We start from the raw sequence: 25,841 nt of genomic DNA, 5'->3' as shown, positions 1-25,841 counted from the left end.
TTTATTGCTTAAAAATCTTAAGAGTATTTGAAGGTCCATGTAATAACTGTAATTTTCCCAAATTATATAATAGTATAATTATATTTAATTATATTTATAGTGTCTATAATTTTAGCTTCCTAATATTCCCCCAACTGTAAAATTTTCTGAGCATGTCATATTACACATCTGCAGAAAACATTTTTTTAAATTAGGAATCTTATGCTTTTGTATATCCTTGCCCATTTTGGAGACAAATTTAGTAATACTATTTGTTTTCTATTTTAAAATGACATTCATTATTTCCTTTAACCAACATTTCTTTAAGGGCTACCAGGAACATAGAGGAGGTGTTGCATTAGGTACTCTCCTTATCCTCAAGCAATTCAAGGAATTAATAATCTAATAATGGACTTCAGTAACATTCTTTAAAACAAGAGCAGTAATATATATAAAATTTAATAATAGAATGCTCTGATGCTTTTGGATTAAAGATGCTATATATTGCTTTTAAACATTATGCTGTTCAGTCAATTGGGTCTACCACACACAGACATGCTATCTGATCTCACTTTAAATTCATGACAGTTAACCTCAATTATGTGCTCTGATTATCTCATGAACAAAATTTATACCACCAAACAAATATACTTGTTACAGTATTTACATGAGGAAAGATTGAGGAAGGCCACCGTTTCACATCAAAAATAATTCCAACTCTAACAAATCCCTGAGAATGTCTGTTTACATGCACCAACCAATCTAACAAATTTGATATAATCATAGTGCTTTTATTTCACTTATAGATTTGAACACAATTAGATACATTGATAATTTACTGCCTAATATTAGTTTGATTTATGTTGAAGGTAAGTCTATTTTTTACTTTTCATATGCTTTAGCTATAACACTGATATCAAGATGCTAAATTTCTTCTCAATATTTTGCTTACTTTCTAGTTGACCTACTGACTTCATAATGTCTGAAATCAGATTCAGCAATCTCACTTGGGATCAAATTATAACACTGCATCAAGTGTTAGATGAAGTAATTCCAATTCATGGAAGGGGGAATTTCCCCACATTGGAGGTGAAACCGAAAGATATCATTCATGTTGTGAAAGATCAACTGATAGAGCAAGGAATTATTGTTAAAGATACCCGATTGAATGGTTCCACAGCAAGTTACATACTTGCAAGCTACAATGGCATGAGCTATAAGGATCTGGATGTTATTTTAGGTATTGAACTACCAAGTGATCAGGAATTTCAGCTTGTTAAGGATGTAGTTCTAGGTTGCCTACTCGACTTTTTACCAAAAGGTGTTAAAAAGGAAAAGATCACCCTAAAGACTATGAAAGAGGCTTACGTGCAGAAAATGGTCAAAGTTTGCAATAAGCATGATCGTTGGAGTCTTATCTCTCTTTCTAATAACACTGGGAAGAATGTAGAGCTAAAATTTGTGAATTCACTCAGACGACAATTTGAATTTAGTGTAGATTCCTTTCAAATTATCTTGGATCCCATGTTAGATTTCTACAGTGACAAAAGTGGTACACTAACCAAAGAATTATGTCCTGTTGTGGTAGCTGAAAGCATGTATGGAGACTTCCAAGAAGCAATGACACACTTGCAGCACAAGCTTATATCTACCAGAAAACCTGAAGAAATTAGAGGTGGTGGTCTTCTGAAATACAGTAACTTGCTGGTTCATAACTTTAAGCCAGTTTGTGAAGCAGAAATCAAAACCCTAGAACGTTATATGTGTTCTAGATTCTTCATTGATTTTCCTGATATAGAAGAACAGCGAAAGAAGATTGAATCATACCTCTACAACCATTTCATAGGTGAAGAAAAGAGAAAGTATGACTACCTCATGACCTTGCATGGAGTTGTGAATGAAAGCACTGTTCTCCCCATGGGTCATAAAAGAAGACAGACCCTCAATATGATCACCCTTATGGCTTTAAAAGTACTTGGAGAACAGAATATCCTACCTAATACAGGAAAGGTAACTTGCTTTTATCTGCCTGCTCCATACCTTGCTGCTTGGGGAGGGTCCCCTACGTATTATGTAACATCTGTACTACCACCTACATTGTTTCAGCCATACCACCCACTACACTTTCATGTGCCAAATGGTATGGCTTTTAAAAAAACACAGTAGAAACTTTGCTTTAATTAAACACCTCTTAAAAGCAATTTTCCAAATTCCATAAAATTTAAGCTCTATTTTTATGCAGTTATCAACAATTTTTCATCAATTATAGCTTAAACCATCACAATAAATACAATATCATCTGTGAAATGACCTCTTTAAATGATTTTCAAATGTCATCAATTAGCTATAACAACTTTCAAATGTTGTGAACCACTTAAAATGATTTTTAAGTCTGACTGACTACTTATGACTTTCAAATTTTCTATGACAAATACATTAGAGATGCCTGCAACTTTGATTAAAATACAAAAGAACAGACTCATATTTTAAAATCCAGATGTACAGTAAAGACCAGTGCAAACATTTTTGTATTCAGTCAATTCCTTTGTTACCTTTACTTAATTTTTTGCTAGTGAATATTACCATCAGTGAATTTTCAATGCCTAACAAAAATGCCTAATTTCAAAGACAACAGATTCAGAAGATATTAAAACCCTGGACTTTGTAAGCATATATTTTGTTTCTCAATTGAATTGGGTTAGATACAAAATCCTACTATAGTTTGAAGGAACACTGAAAAAATGATTCTGGAAAACATTGGCCATTAGTAATTTATCAACTATCAAATAAGTTGACTTGTGGATCTGAAGAATAGTACCGTCCAGCTGGACAGCCAATACTGTGACCACTATACAGATTTCTTCATTTTCCCCCAAACAAGTTGAAAAGAATGAAAATGACCAACTCTGAATGTGAAAGTTTTCTATCATCATCTGTTAAAAAGAAACTCTACATGTCAAACAGCAAAAAGCAGGCATAGGTTTTTAGCTATTGCATTTACCATTTTTATGACCGACTTGACCAACATCTTAATATGTGGAGACGTTCAATGTTAGTAAGTGAAAATATTTTCATCATTACTGAATGAGGCTTTTTTCCATCTTGCCTTTCCAAAGATCAGTTTCTAACACGACACTCAAGTGCCTCATCATGTGAGATTTTGCATAATGCTGTAATTTATTCAACAATTGTATATGTTCATCATGTATCTGAATATCTACTCACAACATCAGATAGCAACTAGCAAATCTTCCAGTGGGATTAAAACTGTATTTTCTTCCTGTAATGAAGAAAATAATCCATGACCAAGATTACCTGGGATGACAGAAGGGGAGGAGCTTTCCTGAATGAATATAGATAAGACCATCAGATAACTTCACTATTTTTGCTTGCTTCTAATTTTTTATGAGTTTCCATCTCAGTTTTCATTGACCGTCACAAGGTTTTCCATCACAACATGATCCAACAGGCATACTCTGAGAATTTGTCACTTATAGACTGTGCTTAATCTGTCTTCTCTATATTACAGTATTGGACAAAAGAAGTACACCAAAGATGGCATTTTCAAATAACCAATATTTATGAAATGTTTTATACCACAGTGCCACTGACCATCAGTATATGAATATATATATATATAGATAGATAGATAGATATAGATATATATATATATCTCATAACCGTGAAGCTTTAAAACATTGTATGGATTCACTTCCTTGCTTGGGACAAATAAAGAATTTTAAAATGCTATTTTAAAGAGAAAATTCAGTCATCTATCAGTATAATGTATGGGCTAAAAATGATTGATCTTTCTGCCCTAAGTATACTGTTTAGTTTTCAGTTAATGAGAGTGTGTCTTTTTTTTAACAGCTTTATTGGAGTATAATTGCTTTACAATGGTGTGTTAGTTTCTGCTTTATAACAAAGTGAATCAGTTATACATATACATATATCCCCATATCAATGAGAGTGCTTCTACATAAAACTGAAGGATTTTATGCTATATTAACAGTACCAACAAATTTACAAAAAATATAGGAAAAGTATTTAAGAATAAAAGAACTATGATAGTGATGAGTCAGGGGTAAAGGTTCAGTATTTTCCAGAGTAGCATTTTATGCTGAACAGCAGAATTTTGAAGCTATTTGGAAACATCTTATCATCCATGTGCTCCCTTAGTTTCCTTTGGTCCTTTTGAGAATTTGAACTCCTTCCCTAAAAAGCAAATCCCCTATGGTATTCTCCTGTTGGGAAAATGGCCTGAAAGCTATATGCTTCCTCCTACCATGTCAATCATGTGTTTCCATTATAGCAAAGAAGCTCAGAATTGGCATTTTAAAAGTTCAGATTTTTCTCAAGAGAGAGAATCCAAACTTGTTGAAGGGAATGGTATCACTAAAGAGAAAGCTATAGCTTTATCTATCATGGCTTTCTTTCTGTTGATACCATCATCAAGCTAGGCTGTCCTCTTTGCTCCCAACTCAAGCAGAAAAATATTTATCTTCTATAGTGTATGAATATATCTCCAAGATTAGGCTAGTTGGGTTGAGAAGCACTATTATCTCATTCTGTTCATTAGGATAATAAATGGAATTTTTAAAATAAGGAAATGAGTGCTAGCCTCTTGTCCTAAAGGAGCTAATAGAAGTTAGTTAAAAATATAACTCTATAGCATGTCATCCCATTACAAGAGAGAAATGATGCTGTCTTTTCTTATTTTATTTTATACAATTCAAGACTGAGTCTTGGCTCAGGAGTTTTGTTTTGTTGTTGTTTTTTTCCCTCCAGAAACCTAACCAAAACCAAAACAAGAAAAACCTTTTGATATACTTCTAGCATTCATATCAGTGGGACATATTTGGTGTCAGTTATTGGTACATATTTTTAAAAACTAAAATATTCTTGCATTTCACAAATATTCACATGTTATTATCAAAGTTTTACTACTAGATATTTGTAACTTTTAAATTCAGAGTTATTCTAATAGTGACTGATGTCCAGTTTAGTCAAAGAAAACTGAAGAGAAGGATTAAGTATTGTTTTAAATGAGAGCCCAGCTAAATTAAAGACAAAATATCAGAGCTAGAAAAGTTATGAATATCTTTTTAAAAAGTGGGAAAGCTCCTGGACCCAAATTCCATTTTTTGTATTATCTCAAAAAGGCTCTATTAAAATACCTCCAAATTGAAGTGATTTTAAAATTTGCCTTTAGCCACCTTTTTGTTTTAGACATTGATAAAGATATCAATATGCAAAATGCCTGAGATCTGATTAAAACTCCTTTCATTCGATGGATCTATTATCTGAAAATATTCACCCAATTTTAAAAATATAAATTAAAGTGTATAATTGAGAAAATTTTTGAAGTTTAAAGATTGTAATGCTTTTCAAAATTATATCAATATATGAATATAGCAGTTCCATTTACAGAAGATTTTTTTAAAATAAGTAACTCTGTAAATTAACATTGCAACAGGATTGGGAGATATGTGGGACTACAGTTTGGTAAACATTCTTTTTTTTTTTTTTTTTTTGTGGTACGCGAGCCTCTCACTGTTGTGACCTTGCTCCGCGGCATGTGGGAGCTCCCCGGACCGGGGCACGAACCCGTGTCCCCTGCATCGGCAGGCGGACTCTCAACCACTGCGCCACCAGGGAAGCCCTGGTAAACATCCTTATGAAGTCCATTTCGGCAAGGCATAAAACCCGACATTTTAACCTGCTTTGGGATTCATTTGCTTTACCATTATAAAAGAAATACATTAATGTTTTGTTTTCAGTTCTGCTATTATTTTAGTGGTTCTATTTTATATATTATAATGATAAAATTTATGTAATATGTATAGGAAATTGTATTGCTAATCCACTGCTTCATTTATGAACATGTAATTGGAGGCAGCTAATTTGTTGGAACATCAGCTCTTAAGTACTTTCTTAAGGAAAGAGTTTTCCTTGAATTTTTTGAGTTTGAGCAAAATATACTATTTTGAATATATGCTGTCTGGAAACCAATTTAACATGTAACAGGCGATCTTTAAGCTCAACTCATTGTACTTTTTGTTTTGCTTTGCTTTAATATGGGGAACTGTAAGGTTATTTTTCACACAGTTGTTGTGTCTACATAGATTGTATTAGTGTTTGAAACAGCAACAGAAACGTTTTTTGTTTAGATTTAGCCCTTGAAAGAGCAACAGAAAATTTAAATGACTTTGTTGTATTGGGTTGGCCAAAAAGTTCGTTCGAGTTTTTGGTACCATCTTATGGAATGACCCGAACGTACTTTTTGGCCAACCCAATACATGTGCTTTTTATGACCCTTCAAAATAAAAACAAATCAAACTCCCTATTCTAGAAAAATAATACTATATTGATATACCTCTCAGTACTTTATGGCCAAGATGTTAACCCCTATAAATGCATAAGCGGCTTTCCCAAGAGAGAAATATCTTGAGAGGGCCCTCTTGGAAAATTCTCTCTCATGACTCCTAGTTAAAAGTGATGGATTGACTAACCCTGTTAAATCCAACTCAAGTAGTTTCATGATGATTTATGAAAATTTACATTTTATACATTCTAGACTGGTGATAGTATTTGAACCATTATTTAAAATTCTAATAAGTAGTCCATTTTCCTTATAAATAAAGTATGACCAAGTCACACTTGGTCCTTTGGCTCAACTAGAGAACCCAGAAGCCTAAGATTGAATCCTGTTTCAGCACTGGTGCAGCCCTGGAGAATCAGTAGGGGAGATTTGGTCACCATGAAAATGACAGTAGAGCGTGGTATGAGGTTCAGACTACTATCTTATTCAGCAATTTTACTTTTATCATAGTACAACATTTAAAACAAACACTTTTCTATATAGAATGTGGCTTCAATCCCAAATGAAAAAATGATATTGTGATATCTTCAGCTTGTAAAACTAGAGTTAAAAAGGGAATTCCATGCATTTGTAGTAGTGATTTCTAAAATGTTTCTTTAAAATAAAAACCTGTATTAACCATTGAGGTTTCAAATTTCTGCTTAAAATTTTTTTACAAATGTTCACCTTTCCCCAATAAAATTGAATAGTCAACCCAAACATATATTAGTGGATATTTGAATAAAGAGGATTGAAAATAATGTTCTTTAAGCCTTACAAGTGACCTCCTTGAACAAAATGATTTTTACAAAAATTATTTTCTTTACTGTTTTGTAAGTTTTCTAGGGTAGCTTTGGGACACTTAAGATTAAATGCCTCCAAAAAGCAATGGTTGCTCAGGCAGTGAACGCCAAATAACTATTGTCTCATTGCAATTCCTCCAGATTTCTTATCAGGTAAAATTCTTTCAGATAGTGTCAGTAGGTAAAAAATGTAAATTAACAGTTTTTAAGGTGAAAAATCTTCTTTTAAAAGCACCTAAATACATTTTTAAAATAAAAGGCATCATCTTCTAGGTAAATAATATATATACTGAAATAGAAACCATGGCAGGGAGGTTATGTGCTTTAGAAATGCAGAGAACTATATTTAATATGCTGCAATAGACTCATATGAAATTCAGTAACTGTTTACTTAGTCAAGGAGTGTACCTCTGAATAAGAGATGTACAAATTGTATTCCTGACAGTTTACAAAAGGGGGCACATTTCCTGACAAGTTTTTAATTCCTGCAGTTTTTCTTCTACCTTCTCCTCGTTTACAAAAATGACATCTTTCTGTGCTCACAGTGATAAGATGCAAAAAAATGAAGTCCAGGGGCAATTTATTACTGTTTATATTACCAAGAGACACTGTTCCAAGTTTAGTTTTTAGTGAGAGGAGAGCCTGGAAATATCAGAATTATTGACTCAGGTAGGATTGTGATGGTAGATGTTCCCATTTTAGAGAATAAAGTTTTCATATGTGCTTTGTGGAGAATCCAATTTTAGGATCTCTGATTTTTCAAGATGTCTCTTAACTAGGATGTACTAACAACACTTTGATTCAAAGGCCATGATTCTAGAGATAAACACACACTTTTCCGTTGTTTAAGAACCCTGGAATTCTAAGCAACTAAATGTGAAGAAATCACTTACATGGCTTACTGTATCATTCAGAGTTCAGACTGGAATAAATTATAAATTAACATTTTTAGTAAGAAATAGTCAACATTATTTTAAACATTGTTATGTGCTCTTGTATAATTCTTGGGAATATTTTTAAGTTAGATGAGAAGTTGCATTTTAATTAGTACATGTAAAATTTTTAAGTCAAACCAATTAAACTGTTTTAAAATCAAAACCCCATATCAATTTAGATTTCATGCATAAAATTATATTTAAAAGTATACAAACTTACAAAATTTTTAAATTCCTACAGAATTAATGCCATGTTAAAATATAAAACTATTAAGATGATTCACCTTCATTAATTACAATGCAGTATCACATTTATTGAAAAATTTTAGTATATTTTATGTATTTCACTCAAAAATCTTAAGCATTTTCCAATAAATATTGGAAATAACCTGTTGGATTATCTTCATTTCCCAGGTTTCAATCCATTATGATTTGATAGTATTGTCCTATGACTATCTTTTCCAATTTGTCTTTAAGTTCCCAGTTTACAAATGACATGCTAAAATATAGCAAACTCTTACTTGCTCTTTAAATAAATATATTCTGCCATTTTAAAACAAATCCCATATATGTACTTTAATACATAAATCTACATTAACCCACACACTGCTACTAGATTTAATTGAAAAATAAAGTTCCCTTTGAACAGTTGTGACTAATTGTTTCATCTCACGTAGTCCCTGTTTAGACTGAGTGAAATCGGTATTAGTAACTTTCTTCTAGTTGGAAAAGCATGAGCAAGAAGAAAGCTTTAACATTCTTCTGGATGTTTAATGAGTGTCTCAACCTACAAAACAAAAAATTTAGGTAATTACCAAGATAATTCAGACCAGAAACATATCATTAAGTAATGAATAAGGAAAAGTGAACCTAAATTTTAATGATCCAAGTCATTCAATAACTGCAATTATCCCATAGAGATCAGACCAAAAATAACTATTAGATATGAAAAAATCCTACAATATCATTTCACTAGATGTAAAACAATTAATCCAATAAAGAATAAATTTAAAATTAAAATAAAGCTTTGAAAGCTTAGCAAACAAATTGAATCTATAAGCATTTATCTTAAAGATGTGTTTCAGGTTTCAGCTAATTCAAATCCAATTGTTTAGCATTACAGAAAATATCAGTGAAAGGACTTGTAATCACTGAGTGGGAAATGAAATAGAAACATCAAAATGTAATTACCCAGCAACCAGGAAAATTACTGATATGATTTCCTACACCACTTCAAGACCTACATTTTAACATTAAATATTTCAGCATTTTAGGAAAGCAGTGAATATAATTATAGCCTTATTAATACAAAAGTTTTAGGTACCTTTTTAGCATTATGGTTCACACGACAAATTTTAATCTATTACTGCAAAATTTTTGAAGTGTTCTTAAGAACTTACTGTGTTTCTGTAAATGAAAATTTCAAGACTATTAATGGAGTGTCTAAGAGATGACAGAAATGTCCAGAACTGAGTGAAATGTGCATTTTTTGGACATCTTTATTGGAGTATAATTGCTTTACAATGGTGTGTTCGTTTCTGCTTTATAACAAAGTGAATCACTTATACACATACATATATCCCCATATCTCTTCCCTCTTGCGTATCCCTCCCTCCCACACTCCCTAACCCACTGCTCTAGGTGGTCACAAAGCACAGAACTGACCTCCCTATGTTATGTGGATGCTGTCCACTAGCTATCAGTTTTACATTTGGTAGTGTATATATGCCCATGCCACTCTCTCACTTTGTCCGAGCTGACCCTTGCCCTCCCCGTGTCCTCAAGTCCATTCTCTAGTAGGTCTGTGTCTTTATTCCCGTCTTGCCCCTAGGTTCTTCATGACAATTTTTTTTTTTAGATTCCATATAAATGTGTTAGCATACAGTATTTGTTTTTCTCTTTTTGATTTACTTCACTGTGTATGACAGACTCTAGGTCCATCCACCTCATTACAAATAACTCAATTTCATTTCTTTATATGGCTGAGTAATATTCCATTGTGTATATGTGCCACATCTTCTTTATCCATTCATCTGTTGATGGACACTTAGGTTGCTTCCATGTCCTGGCTATTGTAAATAGAGCTGCAATGAACATTCTGATACATGACTCTTTTTGAATTATGGTTTTCTCAGGGTATATGCCCAGTAGTGGGATTGCTGTGTCGTATGGTAATTTTATTTTTAATTTTTTAAGGAACCTCCATATGTTCTCCATAGTGACTGTATCAATTTACGTTCCCACCAACAGTGCAAGAGGGTTCCCTTTTCTCCACACCCTCTCCAGCACTTAATGTTTGTAGATTTTTTGATGATGGTCATTCTGACTGGTGTGAGATGATATCTCATTGTAGTTTTGATTTGCATTTCTCTAATGATTAATGATGTTGAGCATTCTTTCATGTGTTTGTTGGCAATCTGTATATCCTCTTTGGAGAAATGTCTATTTAGGTCTTCTGCCCATTTTTGGATTGGGTTCTTTGTTTTTTTGATATTGAGCTGCTTGTATATTTTGGAGATTAATCCTTTGAAGATTGCTTCGTTGCAAATATTTTTTCCATTCTGAGGGTTGTCTTTTCGTCTTGTTTATGGTTTCCTTTGCTGTGCAAAAGTTTTTAAGTTTCATTAGGTCCCATTTGTTAAATTTTGTTTTTATTTCCATTTCTCTAGGAGGTGGTTCAAAAAGGATCTTGCTGTGATTTATGTCATAGAGTGTTCTGCCTATGTTTTCCTCTAAGAGTTTGATAGTGTCTGGCCTTACATTTTCTTCTGTAATATATTTTGAGTATATTTTTGTGTATGGTGTTAGGGAGTGTTTTAATTTCATTCTTTTATATGTGGCTCTCCAGTTTCCCAGCACCACTTATTGAAGAGACTGTCTTTTCTCCATTGTATACTCCTGCCTCCTTTATCAAAGGGAAGGTGACCATAAGTGTCTGGGTTTATCTCTGGGCTTTCTATCCTGTTCCAGTGATCTATATTTCTGTTTTTGTGCCAGTGCCATACTGTCTTGATTACTGTAGCTTTGTAGTATAGTCTGAAGTCAGGGAGACTGATTCCTCCAGCTCCGTTTTTCTTTCTCAAGATTGCATTTGCTATTCAGGGTCTTTTGTTTTTCCATACAAATTGTGAAAAATTTTGTTCTAGTTCTGTGAATATGCCATTGGTAATTTGATAGGGATTGCACTGAATCTGTAGATTGCTTTGGGTAGTATAATCATGCTCACAATGTTGATTCTTCCAATCCAAGAACATGGTGTATCTCTCCATGTATTTGTATCATCTTTAATTTCTTTCATCAGTGTCATAATTTTCTGCATACCGGTCTTTTGTCTCCTTAGGTAGATTTATTCCTAAGTATTTTATTCTTTTTGTTGCAATGGTAAATGAGAGTGTTTTCATAATTTCATTTTCAGATTTTTCATCATTTGTGTATAGGAATGAAAGAGATTTCTGTGCATTAATTTTATATCCTGCTACTTTACCAAATTATTTGATTAGCTGTAGTAGCTTTCTGGTAGCATTTTTAGGATTCTCTATGTATTATGTCATGTCATCTGAAAACCGTGACAGCTTTACTTGTTCTTTTCTTATTTGGATTCCTTTTATTTATTTTTCTTCTTTGATGGCTGTGGCTAAAAATACCAAACCTATATTGAATAAGAGTGGTGAGAGTGGGGAACCTTGTCTTCTTCCTGATCTTAGTGGAAATGTTTTCAGTTTTTCACCATGGAGGATGATGTTGGATGTGCATTTGTCATATATAGCCTGTATTATGTTGAGATAAGTTCCCTCTATGCCTACTTTCTGGAGGGTTTTTATCATCAATGTGTGTTGAATTTTGTCGAAAACTTTCTCTGCAAATATTGAGATGATCATATGGTTTTTCTCCTTCAATTTATTAATATGGTGTATCACATTCATTGATTTGCCTATATTGAAGAATCCTTGCATTCCTGGGAAAAAGCTGACGTGTTCATGGTGTATGATACTTTTAATATGCTATTGGATTCTGTTTGCTATTATTTTGTTGAGGATTTTTGCATATATGTTCATCAGTGATATTGGCCTGTAGTTTTCTTTCTTTGTGACATCTTTGTCTGGTTTTGGTATCAGGGTGATGGTGGCCTCATAGAATGAGTTTGCGAGTGTTCCTCCCTCTGCTATATTTTGGAAGAGTTTGAGAAGGATAGGTGTTAGCTCTTCTCTAAGTATTTAATAGAATTGCCCTGTGAAACCATATTGTCCTGGGCTTTTGTCTGTGGGAAGATTTTTATTTTTTTTTCGGTATGCAGGCCTCTCACTGCTATGGCCGCACAGTCTCAGCGGCCATGGCTCACCAGCCCAGCTAATCCACGGCATGTGGGATCCTCCCAGACTGGGGCACGTACTCGTGTCCCCTGCATCGGCAGGCAGACTCTCAACCACTGCGCCACCAGGGAAGCCCTAAGTGACACTCTTAACCCCTCTCCTCATGCATTAGGAAACAAAGAGGCAAGAAAATGTCTATTGCCTCTCAGCCAGTTCCAGACTTTTCCCAGGACTCCCTTCTGGCTAGCTGTGGTGCACTAACCCCTTCAGGCTGTGTTTATGCCATCAACCCTGGTCCGCTCCCTGGGATCTGTCCTCCAAAGCCCGAGCCTCAGCTCCCAGCGCCCCCTCCCCAGCAGGTGAGCAGACAAGCTTCTTGGGCTGGTGAGTGCTGGTTGGCACTGATCCTCTGTGCAGGAATCCCTCCACTTTGCCCTCTGCACCCCTGTTGCTGCGCTCTCCTCCACGGTTCCAAATCTTCCCCCCTCCACCACCCGCAGTCTCCACCCATGAAGGGGCTTCCTAGTGTGTGGAAACCTTTCCTCCTTCACAGCTCCCTGCCACTGGTGCCGGTCCTGTCCCTATTCTTTTGGCTCTGTTTTTTTCCTTTTTTCTTTTGCCCTACCCAGGTACGTGGGGAGTTTCTTGCCTTTTGGGAGGTCTGAGGTCTTCTGCCAGCGTTCAGTGGGTGTTCTGTAGGAGTTGTTCCACATGTAGATGTATTTCTGATGTATTTGTGGGGAGGAAGTTGATCTCCACATCTTACTCTTCCACCATCTTGAAGCTCCTCTCTAGATGACTTCTTAACCCGTCAAAATGTGCATCTTTGCTTTCATGTTGACTATATGTTAACTCCAATTAATGTTAACTCAGATTAGGTTTTTTTTAGCCATGTTATTGCTCATTATATAGTTCTAACTGAGACATATGTACATATGTATTTTACTGTTGACAAAAATTTAATGTTACATGAACAGTGCAGGGGTTTTTTGGTAGAAACTATTTTTAAATGAATTATACCATGATAATTGTATCTCATTATTTACTTAGTAGCTCTTATACCTGTTTCATTTGCTTCATCTCATGCTTTTGTACAATTTGTTGAAAAAGCACTGTAGAGCTTATTAGATTAAATGAGTTTTTGAAGTAAAATCACTGTGAAACATGCAGCGATGTACCAACTGAAAAATAGGTAAATGCCTATTATTTCATATACCACCAAATTAATTTTTTGCAGTGTGTTCAAAAAAGTACTTAGAAATGAACTTTACCCTGGAATTTGTACAGATTTCCTATTAATAATGTGAAGGGACTGACCTTCAGTATATTATGGTCTATATAATTGACTTTAATTTATAATAGACTGACAGATAATCCCATTTTCATAGCTTAATTATATAAAAAGTGTGTATTCATTCATTTCCAAAACTTCATTTGTGTTTACATTGGTAAAATGTACTTATCCTCTCCTCCCTCTCAAATAGATGGTACCTACAATACATTGGATAAGAACATAATTGGTGGTGAAGTGAATAAAATGGCAGTATTAAGGAATTGAGTCAAACGATATGACACTGCATTGAATCCTCCTCCCAAAACACACACACACACACACACACACACACACACACACACACACACCCCAGCACCATAGAGTTAGCTGAGCTAGATAGTGTCTCAATTCACCTCTGTATGCTGATCACATATCCAAACAATGATCTTAGTGATCACTCTTTGGAGTGACAAATAGGTTAGAATACAGCATGTATTAGAAGAATAAAGAACTGTGGTAAAAATGATTGGAGAGATGAAATTCCACTTGATATGGTTTGCTTGAAGTTTCTACAGCTATAGCAACAGCCTAGCATCTCTAGAGGATTAAGTATCTTGTGTGAAATATGAAGCAAGATATCAGTAAATAACCTTATGCTAAAAATCACATATTTTCTCTACATAATGTAAGTTATCAGATGACTAAACCTTAAGCTAAAATAGATGATTACAAGGAAAGAACAAAATGACCAACTGACACAATCAAGACAGCTTTTTAATCCTTTAATATGCAAGGATAAATTGTGCCTTCTCTGTTATTTCAAACTTTACCAGAAAGCATATATACTATACACACATAAAAATAGCCAACTTTAAATTTGGTAACAAACAGTGGCAAAAAACAAATGCAAGCCAAAAATATTCCTATTTTTGTCCCACAGTGTTTTGCTTGTAAATGTGCCAGTTAAATCATGGGTGATAAAAACCACCATTATATTAATATAGTATATTTTACCAAGCACTGTAACACTATATCATTATTAAACATAGAAACGAGATTGGTAGAAGTGAGATTCATTTACTTTGAGATGCCTGACAGTGATGCCATTAAAGTACATACATATTACAAAATTTCTTATTGGACTTGGTGATTGCTGTACTTGTCCTCTACCAACATTATTTCCAATAGTAAAACAAAGTGGAGACACACTATTGTTCTATCTGCTCTCATACCCACCTAAATCAGGTCTGGTCCTTAGTAGGAATATCTAAAATTATCTACTTGCATGATTTCTTCAAAGGTATACTTTGTTCATTTTTTCCTAAAACTTTAACCATATTTTCACATATTTAAAAATAAAATTGTAAAGGTATAAAAAGATGATGAGTATCAGTATATTTCCCATTGCTGCTCACATTACATGTTGTCCTTCCCAGCTGCTTCCATATTCATCTTTCATATCATGTGTTATTACAGAATGTCCATTTCTAAAATCGCAATTAGTTGCCATGGAAGGAATTACAACATTAAAATATAATTTGAATAATGTGATCAAACAGAAAATTGGGTCTCCTGTAGAGTATACATATATCTGTGAATAGGCTCCACATTTCTTTTAGCTATATTACAGACTCCCTTCCCCCACATCCACACATACAAGGATATGAAAATGTAGCAGGTACTTTTGATATACATGTCATGGAGGAAAATCACCTCTTCAATTTCAAAGGGAGACTGAAAACTGCTATATATGATAATGGTCTTAGGTTATAATTAAAATATTTCATTGAAACTGATCATCTTTTCTAGGCACACAGAGATAGGGATAAGACAGTGGCTGAACTGAGAGGCATTACCAACTAATATTATAGAAAATTGGTTAAAAAAAAGAGAAAGGAAATCAGGGAAGGCCCCTAAGAGTAGTTCTATGGGAAGTTAATTATCATATTCTTATAGGTTTCTGATACCTTCGTAGATTCTAAAGGAGACTCAAAATCACCTGAACCACACTTGTTTGAGCATGTCTGGGTATCTTCTTGCAAAACTCATTCAAATATCACTATCTCTGGATTGGTGACTTCCTCATCCATCTCAATGCCTAAGTGAAATAACTTTGAACATCCCCATTGGGGATGTCCTCAGGGTAATTGTTAAGCATGGTTTTATCACTCCCTTCCAAAGACTCAAGCCCCTATGCATTTGAATCTGTACCCTAGCACTCCCCTCCACACTTCACCCAGCTCATACATATGTACATCCTGATGTGATTTCCCCTCCATAGGCTGCACTTAATATACACCTCCATAAAAATATTAATGGCCCATGATATCATCTCCTGTCATGTTAATTCTTTTAACTTTTCTTTACTTGTACAAAATGTCCAGGGTGAAGTCAGTAAAAATGGTGGAGTAAGGACTTCCAAATATTAAATTATTGATAAAAGCAATGAAGAATGCAAAGATTGTTGGAGTTAACCTTTTCAGAACCCTTGAAATTATCCAGAGGCTTACAGCAACACAGAGAGAAAAATGGTTGAATCTTAGTAAGAACATAAGTTTTGTGGCTTTTTAAAAAATAGACAATCTTTAAGAGCATTTGTAGATTCACTGCAAAATTGAGTGGAAAGTGCAGAGAGCTCCCACATATCCGCTGCCCGTACACATGCTCAGCCTCCCCTGCTGTTAACATCTGCACCAGAGTGATGCATTTATTAAAATCAATGAACCTACATTGACATACGATAACCAGCCAAAGTTATAGTTTATATTAGAGTTCAACCTTGATGATGTACATTCTATGGATTTGGACAAACTTAAAAGACATGTTCCCACCATTATAGTATCATAAAGAATAGTTTTGTGGCCCTGAAAATCCTCTGTACTCGGCCTATTTATCCCTCCCTCCCCCTAAACTCTGGCAACCACTGATCTAACTGTCCCTAGTTTTGCCTTTTCCAAAATGTCATATACTTGGAATCTTACAGTATGTAAACTTTTCAGATTGGCTTCTTTCACTTATTAATATGTATTTAAGTTTCCTCCATGTCTTTTCATGGCTTGATAGCTCATTTCTTTTTTAACATTGAATTATATTCCATTGTCTGCATGTGTCACAGTTTATCCATTCAAGTTTTGGCAGTTATGAATAAAGCTGCTATAAATATCTGTGTGCAGGTCATTGAGTGAACAAAATTTTGAGTAAATACTAAGGAGCAGGTTTTCTGGATTGTTTGGTAAGAATATGTTTCTTTTTTTAAAGAAACTGCCAATCTGTCTTCCAAAGTGGATGTACCATTTTGCATTCCCATGTGCAATGAATGCAAGTTCCTGTAGCTTCACATCAGGGCCATCATTTGTTGTTGTCAGTGTTTTAGGGTTGTGCCATTCTAATTGGTGTGTAGTGATATCTCACTGTTTTAATTTGCAATTTCCTAATGATACGGTGTTGATTATCTTTTCATTGCTTATGTGTCATCTGTATATCTTCTTCGGTGAGGTGTCTGTTCAGATCTTTTGTTCAATTTTTTAATCAATTTTTTAAAATGTTCTTCCTGTTGAGTTTTAAGATTTCTTTGTTTATTTTGGATTACAGTTGTTTATCAGATGCTTTTTACAAATATGTTCTCCAAGTCTGTGGCTTGTCTTCTCATTCTCTTCACAGTATTTTTCACAGAATAGAAGTTTTAAATTGTAATGAAGTCCAGCTTATCAATTATTTCTTTCATGGATTTTGTATTTGGTACCTTTGGTGTTAGATCACCGAACATAAGGCCAACTACATTTTCTCTTGTGTTGTCTTCTAGGATTTTTATAGTTTTGTGTTTTACATTTAGATCTATTATACATTTTGAGTTAATTTTTGTGAAGAACATAAGATCTGTGACTAGATTAATTTTTTTGCATGTGGATATCCAGTTTTTCTAGCATTATTTGTTGAAAAGGCTTTTCTCCATTGTACTGCCTTAGCTCCTTTGTCAAAGGTAAGTTGACTGTATTTGTGTGGCTCTACTTCTGGGCTCTCTATTCTGTTTCATTGATCTATTTGTTCTTTTGCCAATACCACACTGTCTGGATTAATATAGCTTTATAGTAGGTCTTGAAGAATGGTGGTGATAGTACTCTAACATTTTTCTACTCCTTCAAAACTGTGTTATCTCTTCTGGATCTTTTGTCTCTGCATATAAATGTTAAAATCTGTTTGTCAATATCCACAAAATAATTTGCTGGGATTTTAATTGGGATTGCATTGAATTTAGAGGTCAAGTTGGGAAGAACTGACAACTTGATAATATTGAGCCTTCCTATCCATAAACACGGAATATCTCCTCTTTTTTTTTTTTTTGATTTCTCTCATCAGTTTCATAGTTTTCCTTGTACAGATCTTGTACACATTTTGTAAGAATTATACCTAAGTATTTCCTCTTTTGGTGCTAATATAAATGGTGTGGTGTTTTTAATTTCAAATTTCACTTGTCCATTGCTGGTATATAAGGAAGTGATTAACTTTTATATATTAAACTTTCTATCTATCAACCTCAGTATAATCACTTATTAATACTAGTTTTTAAAATATTGATTCCTTTGAGTTTTCTACATAGAAAATCATCACATCATCTACAAACAAAGACACTTTTATATCTTCCTTCCCAATCTGTATATCTTTTATTTTATTTTCTTGTCTTATTCCATTAACTAGGAGTTTCAGTAAGATGTTGAGAAGCAGGGGTTAGTGGGGACATCCTTGACTTGTTTCTGATCATAGAAGGGAAGAGTCTAATTTCTCACCAGCAAGTATGATGTTAACTATACGTTTTTTGAAGATATTCTTTGTCAGTGGAGGAATTTCCCCTATATTCATAGTTAACTGAGGGTTATTATCATGACTATATGTTGTATTTGCCAAATGCTTTTTCTGCATCTATTGATATAATCATGTGATTTTTTTTCATCTTTAGCCTGTTGATGTGATGGATTACATGAATTAATTGTCACATGTTGAACTAAACTTGCATACTTGGAATAAATACCATTTGGTCATGGTATATAATTCTTTTCTTTTTAAACCACTTTATTGAGGTATTATTGACATACAAAAAGCTGTACATATTTCACATATACAAAATGATGGGTTTGAAGATAAATATACATCCATGAAACAATCACCACAATCTATGCCATAAAAATACCCATTACCTTCAAAATCTTCCTACCACCGTCTTTATTATTTTCTTTTAAGTAAGGCTTTTAGGAGTGAGTCAGTTTTCCTGGGTCTCTCCCATGTATACATCTTATTAAACTTTGTTTGATTTTCTCATGTTACTTTTCTTTCAAGAACTCTTGACATAAAATCTACCCTCTTAGCCAAATTTTGTCTACAACACACTGTTGTTTATTATAAGTACTGTGCTGCACAGTAGACTTCTAGTTCTTGTTTGTCTTATATAATTAAAATTTTATACCATTTGAGTAATACCTTCTCATGTCCCCTTACCCCAGTCCCCGACAGCCACCATTCTCCTTTCTGCTTCTATGTTTGATTATTTTAGATTCTTCATATAAGTGGTATCATGTAGTATTTGTCCTTCTGTGTCTAATTTATTTCAGCTAGCAATGTCCTCAACATTCATCCATGTTGTCACGGATGGTGAGATTTCCTTCTTTTTTTAAGGATGAATAATATTCCATTGTTTGTATTTGCCACATTTTCTTTATCCATACATCCATCAAATGGTCATTTGGGTTGCTTCCATGTATTGCTTATTGTAAATAATGCTGAAATAAACATGGGAGTTCAGATATCTCTTAGGGATACTGATTTAAATTCCTTTGGATATAGAACCAGAACTAAGTTTTCTGGATCATATGGTAGGTCTATTTTTAAATTTTACAGTTACCACCATCCCATTTTTCATAGTGGTTGCACCAAATTACATTTCCACCAACAGTGTATAAGGGTTACCCTTTATGCACATCCTCAACCATGCTCTATTTTTAAAAAAATAATAACCATTCTAACAGGTGTGAGATGAATATCTCATTGAGGTTTTGATTTGCAATTTCCTAATAATTTATAATGTTATGTACCTTTTTTCATATACCTGTTAGTCATTTGTATGTCTTCTTTGGAGTGATGTCTATTCAAGTCCTTTCCCCATTTTTTAAATCAGATTATTTGGTTTTTATTGTTTCTTTGTTTGCTATTGACTTATAGGTGTTCCTTATATGTTTTGGATATTAACCTTTTATCAGGTATGTAGTTTTCAAATAATTTTTCCCATTCCATAGGTTGCCATTTCATACGTTTATTGTTTCCTTTGCTGTGCAGAAAGTTTTAGATTTCCAGGATTCAGTCTTCATAAGTTGTATGTTTTTAGGAACTTATCCATTTCTTTTAAATTATCTAGTTTGTTGTGTATAATTGTTCATAGTAATGTTTTATGATCCTTTGTATTTCTGTGGTATCAGTTATAATGTCTCTTCTTTCATTTTAATTTTATTAACTTTAGTCATCTCTTTTCTTAGTTATTTTAGCTAATGGTTTGTCAATTTTATCTTTAAAAAAGTCAGTTTATTTTTTTGTCCTTTGAGTCATTATTTCATTTATTTCTGCTATAATCTACATTTTTTACTTCCTTCTGATAACTGTGGGCTTAGCTTTTACTTATTTTTATTAATGTAGACATTTATTTGTATAAACTTCCATATTAGAACTGCTTTTGCTGCATCCTATAAGTTTTGGTATGTTGCATTTCCATTTTTGTTTGTCCCAAGATATTTTTTTGATTTCTTCTTTAACAAATTGGTTGATCAGAGTGTTTTGTGTTGTTTAATATGCATATATTTGTGAATTTGGGGGCTTTTCTCCTGTTATTTATTTCTAGTTTTATACCATTGTTGTCAGAAAATATACTTGATATGATTTCAGTCTTAAATTTGTTAAGACTTGTTTTGTGACCTAAAACATGATCTATCTTGGAGAATATTCTGTGGACACTTGAGAAGAATGTGTATTCTGCTGCTGTTGAATGTAATGTTCTGTATATATCAGTTAGATCTGTTTGGTCTAGAGTATAGCTCAAGTCCACTATTTCCTTATTTATTTTCAGGCTGGATGATCTATTCATTATCTATTCATTGCTGAAAGTGGGTTATTAAAGTCCCCTACAATTATTGTATTGTTGTATATTTTTGCCTTCAGATCTGTTAATAATTTTTTAATATATTTAGGTGTTCTACTATTGTGTACATATGTATTTACAATTGTAATATCCTCTTGATAAGTTGACCATTTTATAATATACGATGACCTTCTTTGTGTCTTGTTACAGCTTTTGACTTAAAGTCTATTTTGTCTGATATAAATATAGCCACCCCTGATCTCTTTTGCTTTCTGTTTTTCTGGAATATTTCTTTCTATCTTTTCACTTTTAGCCTATGAGCATCCTTGTAACTGAAGTGAGTCTCTAGTAGGCAGCATATAGTTGATTCTTCTTTTTTTATTCATTCAGCTACTCCATGAATTCTAATTGATGCATTTAAACCATTTACATTTATAGTAATCATTGATAGATAAGAACTTACTAGCAACATTTTCTTAATTATTTTCTATCTTGTAGCTTTGTTGTTTCTTTCTTCCTCCCTTGCTGTCTCTGTGAATTGATGCTTCTTTGTAATTGCAGCTTTGATCCTTTTCTCTTTATCATTTGTGTAGCTTTATAGGTTTTGCCTTGTGATCACCATAGAGCTTTCATAATACATCTTATAATAGTCTATTTTAAGCTGAGAACAAATTAACTTCAACTACATAAAAATTTTCTACACATTTACTTGCACTCAGCCACATTTTATATGTGTACTAATTTAAATATTTTATATTGTTTATCCATTAACAAAATATTGTAGCTATAATTATTTTTAATACTTTTGACTTTTAATCTACATTCTGGAATTCAAATTAATTTATACACCACCATTGCAGTATTATTTTGAATTTGTCTATATATTTCCCTTTACCAGTGAATTGTGTAATTTCATATGTTTTCATGTTACTATGGAAGGACTAATGTCCTTCCATTTCAGCTTGAAGAACTTCCTTTAATATTCCATTTAGAGGAGGTCTAGTGGTGATAAATTCCCTCAGCTTTTGTTTGTCTGGAAAAGTCTTCAACTCTCTTTAATTTCTGAATGACAACCAAGTGTTCTTAGTTGACAGTTTCTTCTTTGAGCACTTTGAATATATCATCCTACTCTCTCCTGGTCTGCAAGATTTCTCTTGAGAAATCTGCTGAGAGCCTTATTGGGGTTCCCTTGTATGTAATTAGTCTTTTTTCTCTTGCTGCTTTCAAAATCCTTTCCTCATCTTTGATTTTTGAGAGCCTAATTATACTGTCTTGGTGCAGATCTCTTTGGGTTAAATCTATTTGTGAATCTTTGAGTTTCAGTACCTGGATATACCTGGATGGCCATATCTCTCCCTACATAGGGAAGTTCTCAGCTATTATTTCTTTACATATGTTTTCTTTCTCTCTCTCCTCCTTCTGGGACTCACATAATGCAAATATTGTTTCTTTTGATGGTGTCCCACAAGGCACACAGAGTTTCTTTACTTGTTTTCATTCTTTTTTCTCCTCTGCTGGATAATAGCAAGAGATCTATCTTCAAGTTTTCAGAGTCTTCCTTCTGCCTGATTGGGCCTGATGTTGAAGCTCTCTTGCATTTTCCATTTTCTTTATTATTTAATTCTATTTTTTAAATTTTATGATTATATCTCTGTTGAACTTATTTTGTTCATACATTGTTTTCCTGTGTTCATTGAGTTGTCTATCTGTATTCTTTTGAATCTTGCTGAACTTCCTTAAAATAATATTTTGAATTCTTTTTTTCAAGTAACACGCAGATCTCTATTTGGGGGGATCAATTATTGGAAAATTATTGTGCCCCTTTGATGGTGTCATATTTCTTTGCGTTTTTGTGTTCCTGATGGCTTTGCATTGATATCTGCACATTTGAGGAAGCAGTCACCTCTTCTAGCCTCATCAGACTGGCTTTGGTGGAGAAAGACTTTCACTTGAAGGTGACCATGGACCCCAACTGGATAGGGTGCAGCATCTCTGTTTCATGGGGAGGCACAGTGGTGTAGTCTTCATGTAGCTCTATCAGCTGAGGTAAACATTGGTGAAGACTGCAGAGGTCTTCTGTGGCCTAGACTGCAGAGGCCCTGTGAATGGCAGTGGCAGCTCAGGCTATTGAGGTTCTTGAAGTAGGAGGCTGCTGGGGTCCACTTGTTCAATAGTTTTCCTGTGAGAGGAATTTATATCTATTGGGAGAAATCCCTCTTGGCACCAGGTCTGGTGTGTTGATACCCAGAGCTATAGCACAGCTGGCTTCCTGTCATCAGGCACATGTGGAACTACCACATCACCTGAGTTCTGGGGCACAGTTGCGCTTGCTTTAGCAATGGTGTGGCTGTCTGGGTGTGGGCATAGGCAGATATGCTATGAAACTGGGGTCTGGATCACTGGTGCTTGATACAGTGACTCAGGCCGGGGAGGGGGTGGTACATAGCAGCAGCACTGGCTATGGGATGACAGGGTGAAGCAGTGGCTTGGGCCCAGGACCCAGGATACAGTAGTTGTACAGCCTGGTGATGTTGTGTCAAGTACCAACTTTAACCCCAAGGTGAAGTGGAAGATGGCCTGGTTATGGAGCGTCAGTGTCCCAACTTTGGCCCCAGGGGCTAGTCTCATAACAACAACAGTATGTCCTTGGTGATGGCCTATTAAAGGTCATACGTCAGGACATAGGGGGTCAGATGTAGAGCAGTGACAGCACAACCCTGGTAAGGGTAGGTCAAAGCCTGACCTTAGACCTGGGGGTGGGTTTCAGAGAAGTAGCAGCTACACCCCAGCAATGATGGATCAAAGCCATGATCTTGGACACAGGGTTGGAACTCATAACAGCAGTAGTGTACACTGGTAGTGTCAGGTCAAAGTGGGACTTGGGTCCCGGGGAGCAGGGCACAGAGCAGTGACAGTACAGCTAGATACTTGCTGATCAAAGCTGCAACCTGGGATCTGGGGGTGGGACTTGGAGCAGGGCAGCTCCAGTACCATAGGTGATGAGGTGCTGTGGTATACTGATCCTGGAGAGTGGAGCACAGCAGCAACTAGAACCCCTGGGGACAGGTCTCTCTGCCGTGATATCTCCAGCCCATAGGAGGAGATGGAGTGGCAGGGACTCTGGAGAACTCCATCAGCTGGGATTAGCATTGGTGAAGACTGTGGGAGCCCTCAATAGAAAAAGCTGCAAATGACCACTGTGGTGAGGCTTGCTGGGGTAAAATCCTTTTGAGGGACTCCCTCCTTGCTCTGAACTGCTGTGGACTCAAGGATGAGAAGACATAGATAAAATGCTTCCTATACTTTTCTATGTGACCATCCTTATGTTTTGAGCTCTGTAAGGTTTCTGTTGCTTCTTCCTTGTATTCCAGAGTTTTATTTCCAGAGCTATTTTCATTGCTTTGTAGTTGTTTATTTGTTTCTGTGGGGAAGACAAGTATTGTGATCTCCTAGCCCTCCATCTTGCTAATTAAATTACCCTGCCAAAAGTTTTTGAATGTTGTGTTTTTGTTATGCTTGTTTTGAGCTATTTTCTAACTTCTGCTATTTTCTCTTTGACCTAATGATTGTTCAAGAGTGTATTATTTAATTTCCATTTATTTGTGACTATTTCTATTTTCCTTTTATTCCATTGTGGTTGGAAAAGACACTTTAAATTATTTCAATCTTCTTAAATTTGTTAAGACTCGTTTTGTGACCTAGCATGTAAAATATTCTGGAGAATGTTTCATGTGTGCTTGAGAAGCAAGTGTATCTGCTACAGCTTGTTGGAAAGATCTGTATATGTCTGTTAGGTTCATTTGTTCTATAGTGTTGTTCAAGTTCAATGTTTCCTAACTGAATGTTTTGTCTGGATGATCTATCCATTATTGAAAATAGGGTATTGAAATCTTCTACTATTATTGTATTGCTATCCATTCTCCCTTCAGATCTCTCAATGTTTGCTTTATATATTTAGGTGCTCTGATATTGTGTGCATGTATGTTTATAATTGTTATAGCTTCCTGGTGCTGAATTGGCCCTATTATCATTATGTAATGATCTTCTTCATCATTGTGAAAGTTTTTGACTTAAATTCTACTTTGTCTGATGTAATATGGCCACTCCTGCTCTCTGAGTTTCCATTTTCATGGAATAACTTTTTCTATCCCTTCACTTTCAGGATATGTGTGTCCTTACATCTGAAGTGAGTCTCTTATAGATAGCATATAGTTGGAATTTTTCCCAGTGGGAGAAGTCAGGCTGAGGAGATCTCTCTCAGCACTGTGCTATGACAACTTGGGGGAGTGGTGATGTGGGTCAGATTAAACTGTTCTTCTTACACTTTTAATGTGTCTTTTCTTATTTCTGTGCTCCATGGGGGTGCCATAACCTCTCATCTGGATTCAAGGGCTTTTATAAAGTTTTTTTTTCATTTCTGGAAGGTTGTTATGTGTGGGTATTTTTTTGGGGGGAAGAATGTTAGTACCTCCTATTCCACCATATTGCTGACATTACTGCCTGTATAATTATTTTTATATACTATTGGATTCAATTTGCTAATATTCTGTTGAGGATTTTTGCATCTACATTCAAGAGAGATATTGTTTTGTAGTTTTCTTTTCTTGTAATATCTTTGTCTACTTTTGGTATTAAGGTTATGCTGACCTCATAGAATAAGTTAGAAAGTAAAGGCATCCTGATTTTATTGCATTTTGCTTTATTGCACTTCACAGATATTGTGTTTTTTACAAATTGAAAGTTTGTGACAACCATATGTCAATCAAGTCTATTGGCACCATTTTTCCAACAGCATTTGCTCACTTCTCTGTGTCACATTTTGATAATTCTTGCAATATTTCAAACTTTTTCATTATTATTCTATTTACTATGGTGGTCTGTGATCAGTGATCTTTGAGGTTACTACTATGACTTGCTGAAGGCTCAGATAATGGTTAACAGATTTTAGCTATAAAGAATTTTTAAATTAAGGCATTTTTAGACATAATGCTATTACACACTTATTAGACTGCTGTATAGTATAAAACATAAGTTTTATATGCACTGGGAGACTAAAAATATTG

At 34.5% G+C, this 25,841-nt stretch overlaps 1 protein-coding gene across 1 annotated transcript; it reads left to right on the top strand.

Annotated features, from left to right (window-relative positions):
* Positions 1-957: 957 nt before the first annotated feature.
* On the top strand, positions 958-2,145 carry TENT5D (terminal nucleotidyltransferase 5D). The gene has a single exon (XM_024738222.1). It carries the CDS (start codon positions 958-960, stop codon positions 2,143-2,145), a length of 1,188 nt encoding a protein of 395 aa, XP_024593990.1.
* Positions 2,146-25,841: the final 23,696 nt, after the last annotated feature.

Source organism: Neophocaena asiaeorientalis, unplaced genomic scaffold, assembly GCF_003031525.2.
Source record: "Neophocaena asiaeorientalis asiaeorientalis breed wild unplaced genomic scaffold, Neophocaena_asiaeorientalis_V1.1 scaffold186, whole genome shotgun sequence".
Classification (NCBI taxonomy): Eukaryota; Metazoa; Chordata; class Mammalia; order Artiodactyla; family Phocoenidae; genus Neophocaena; species Neophocaena asiaeorientalis.
Note: the sequence above shows the minus strand (reverse complement) of the source record. Positions and strands in the feature narration are given on the sequence as shown.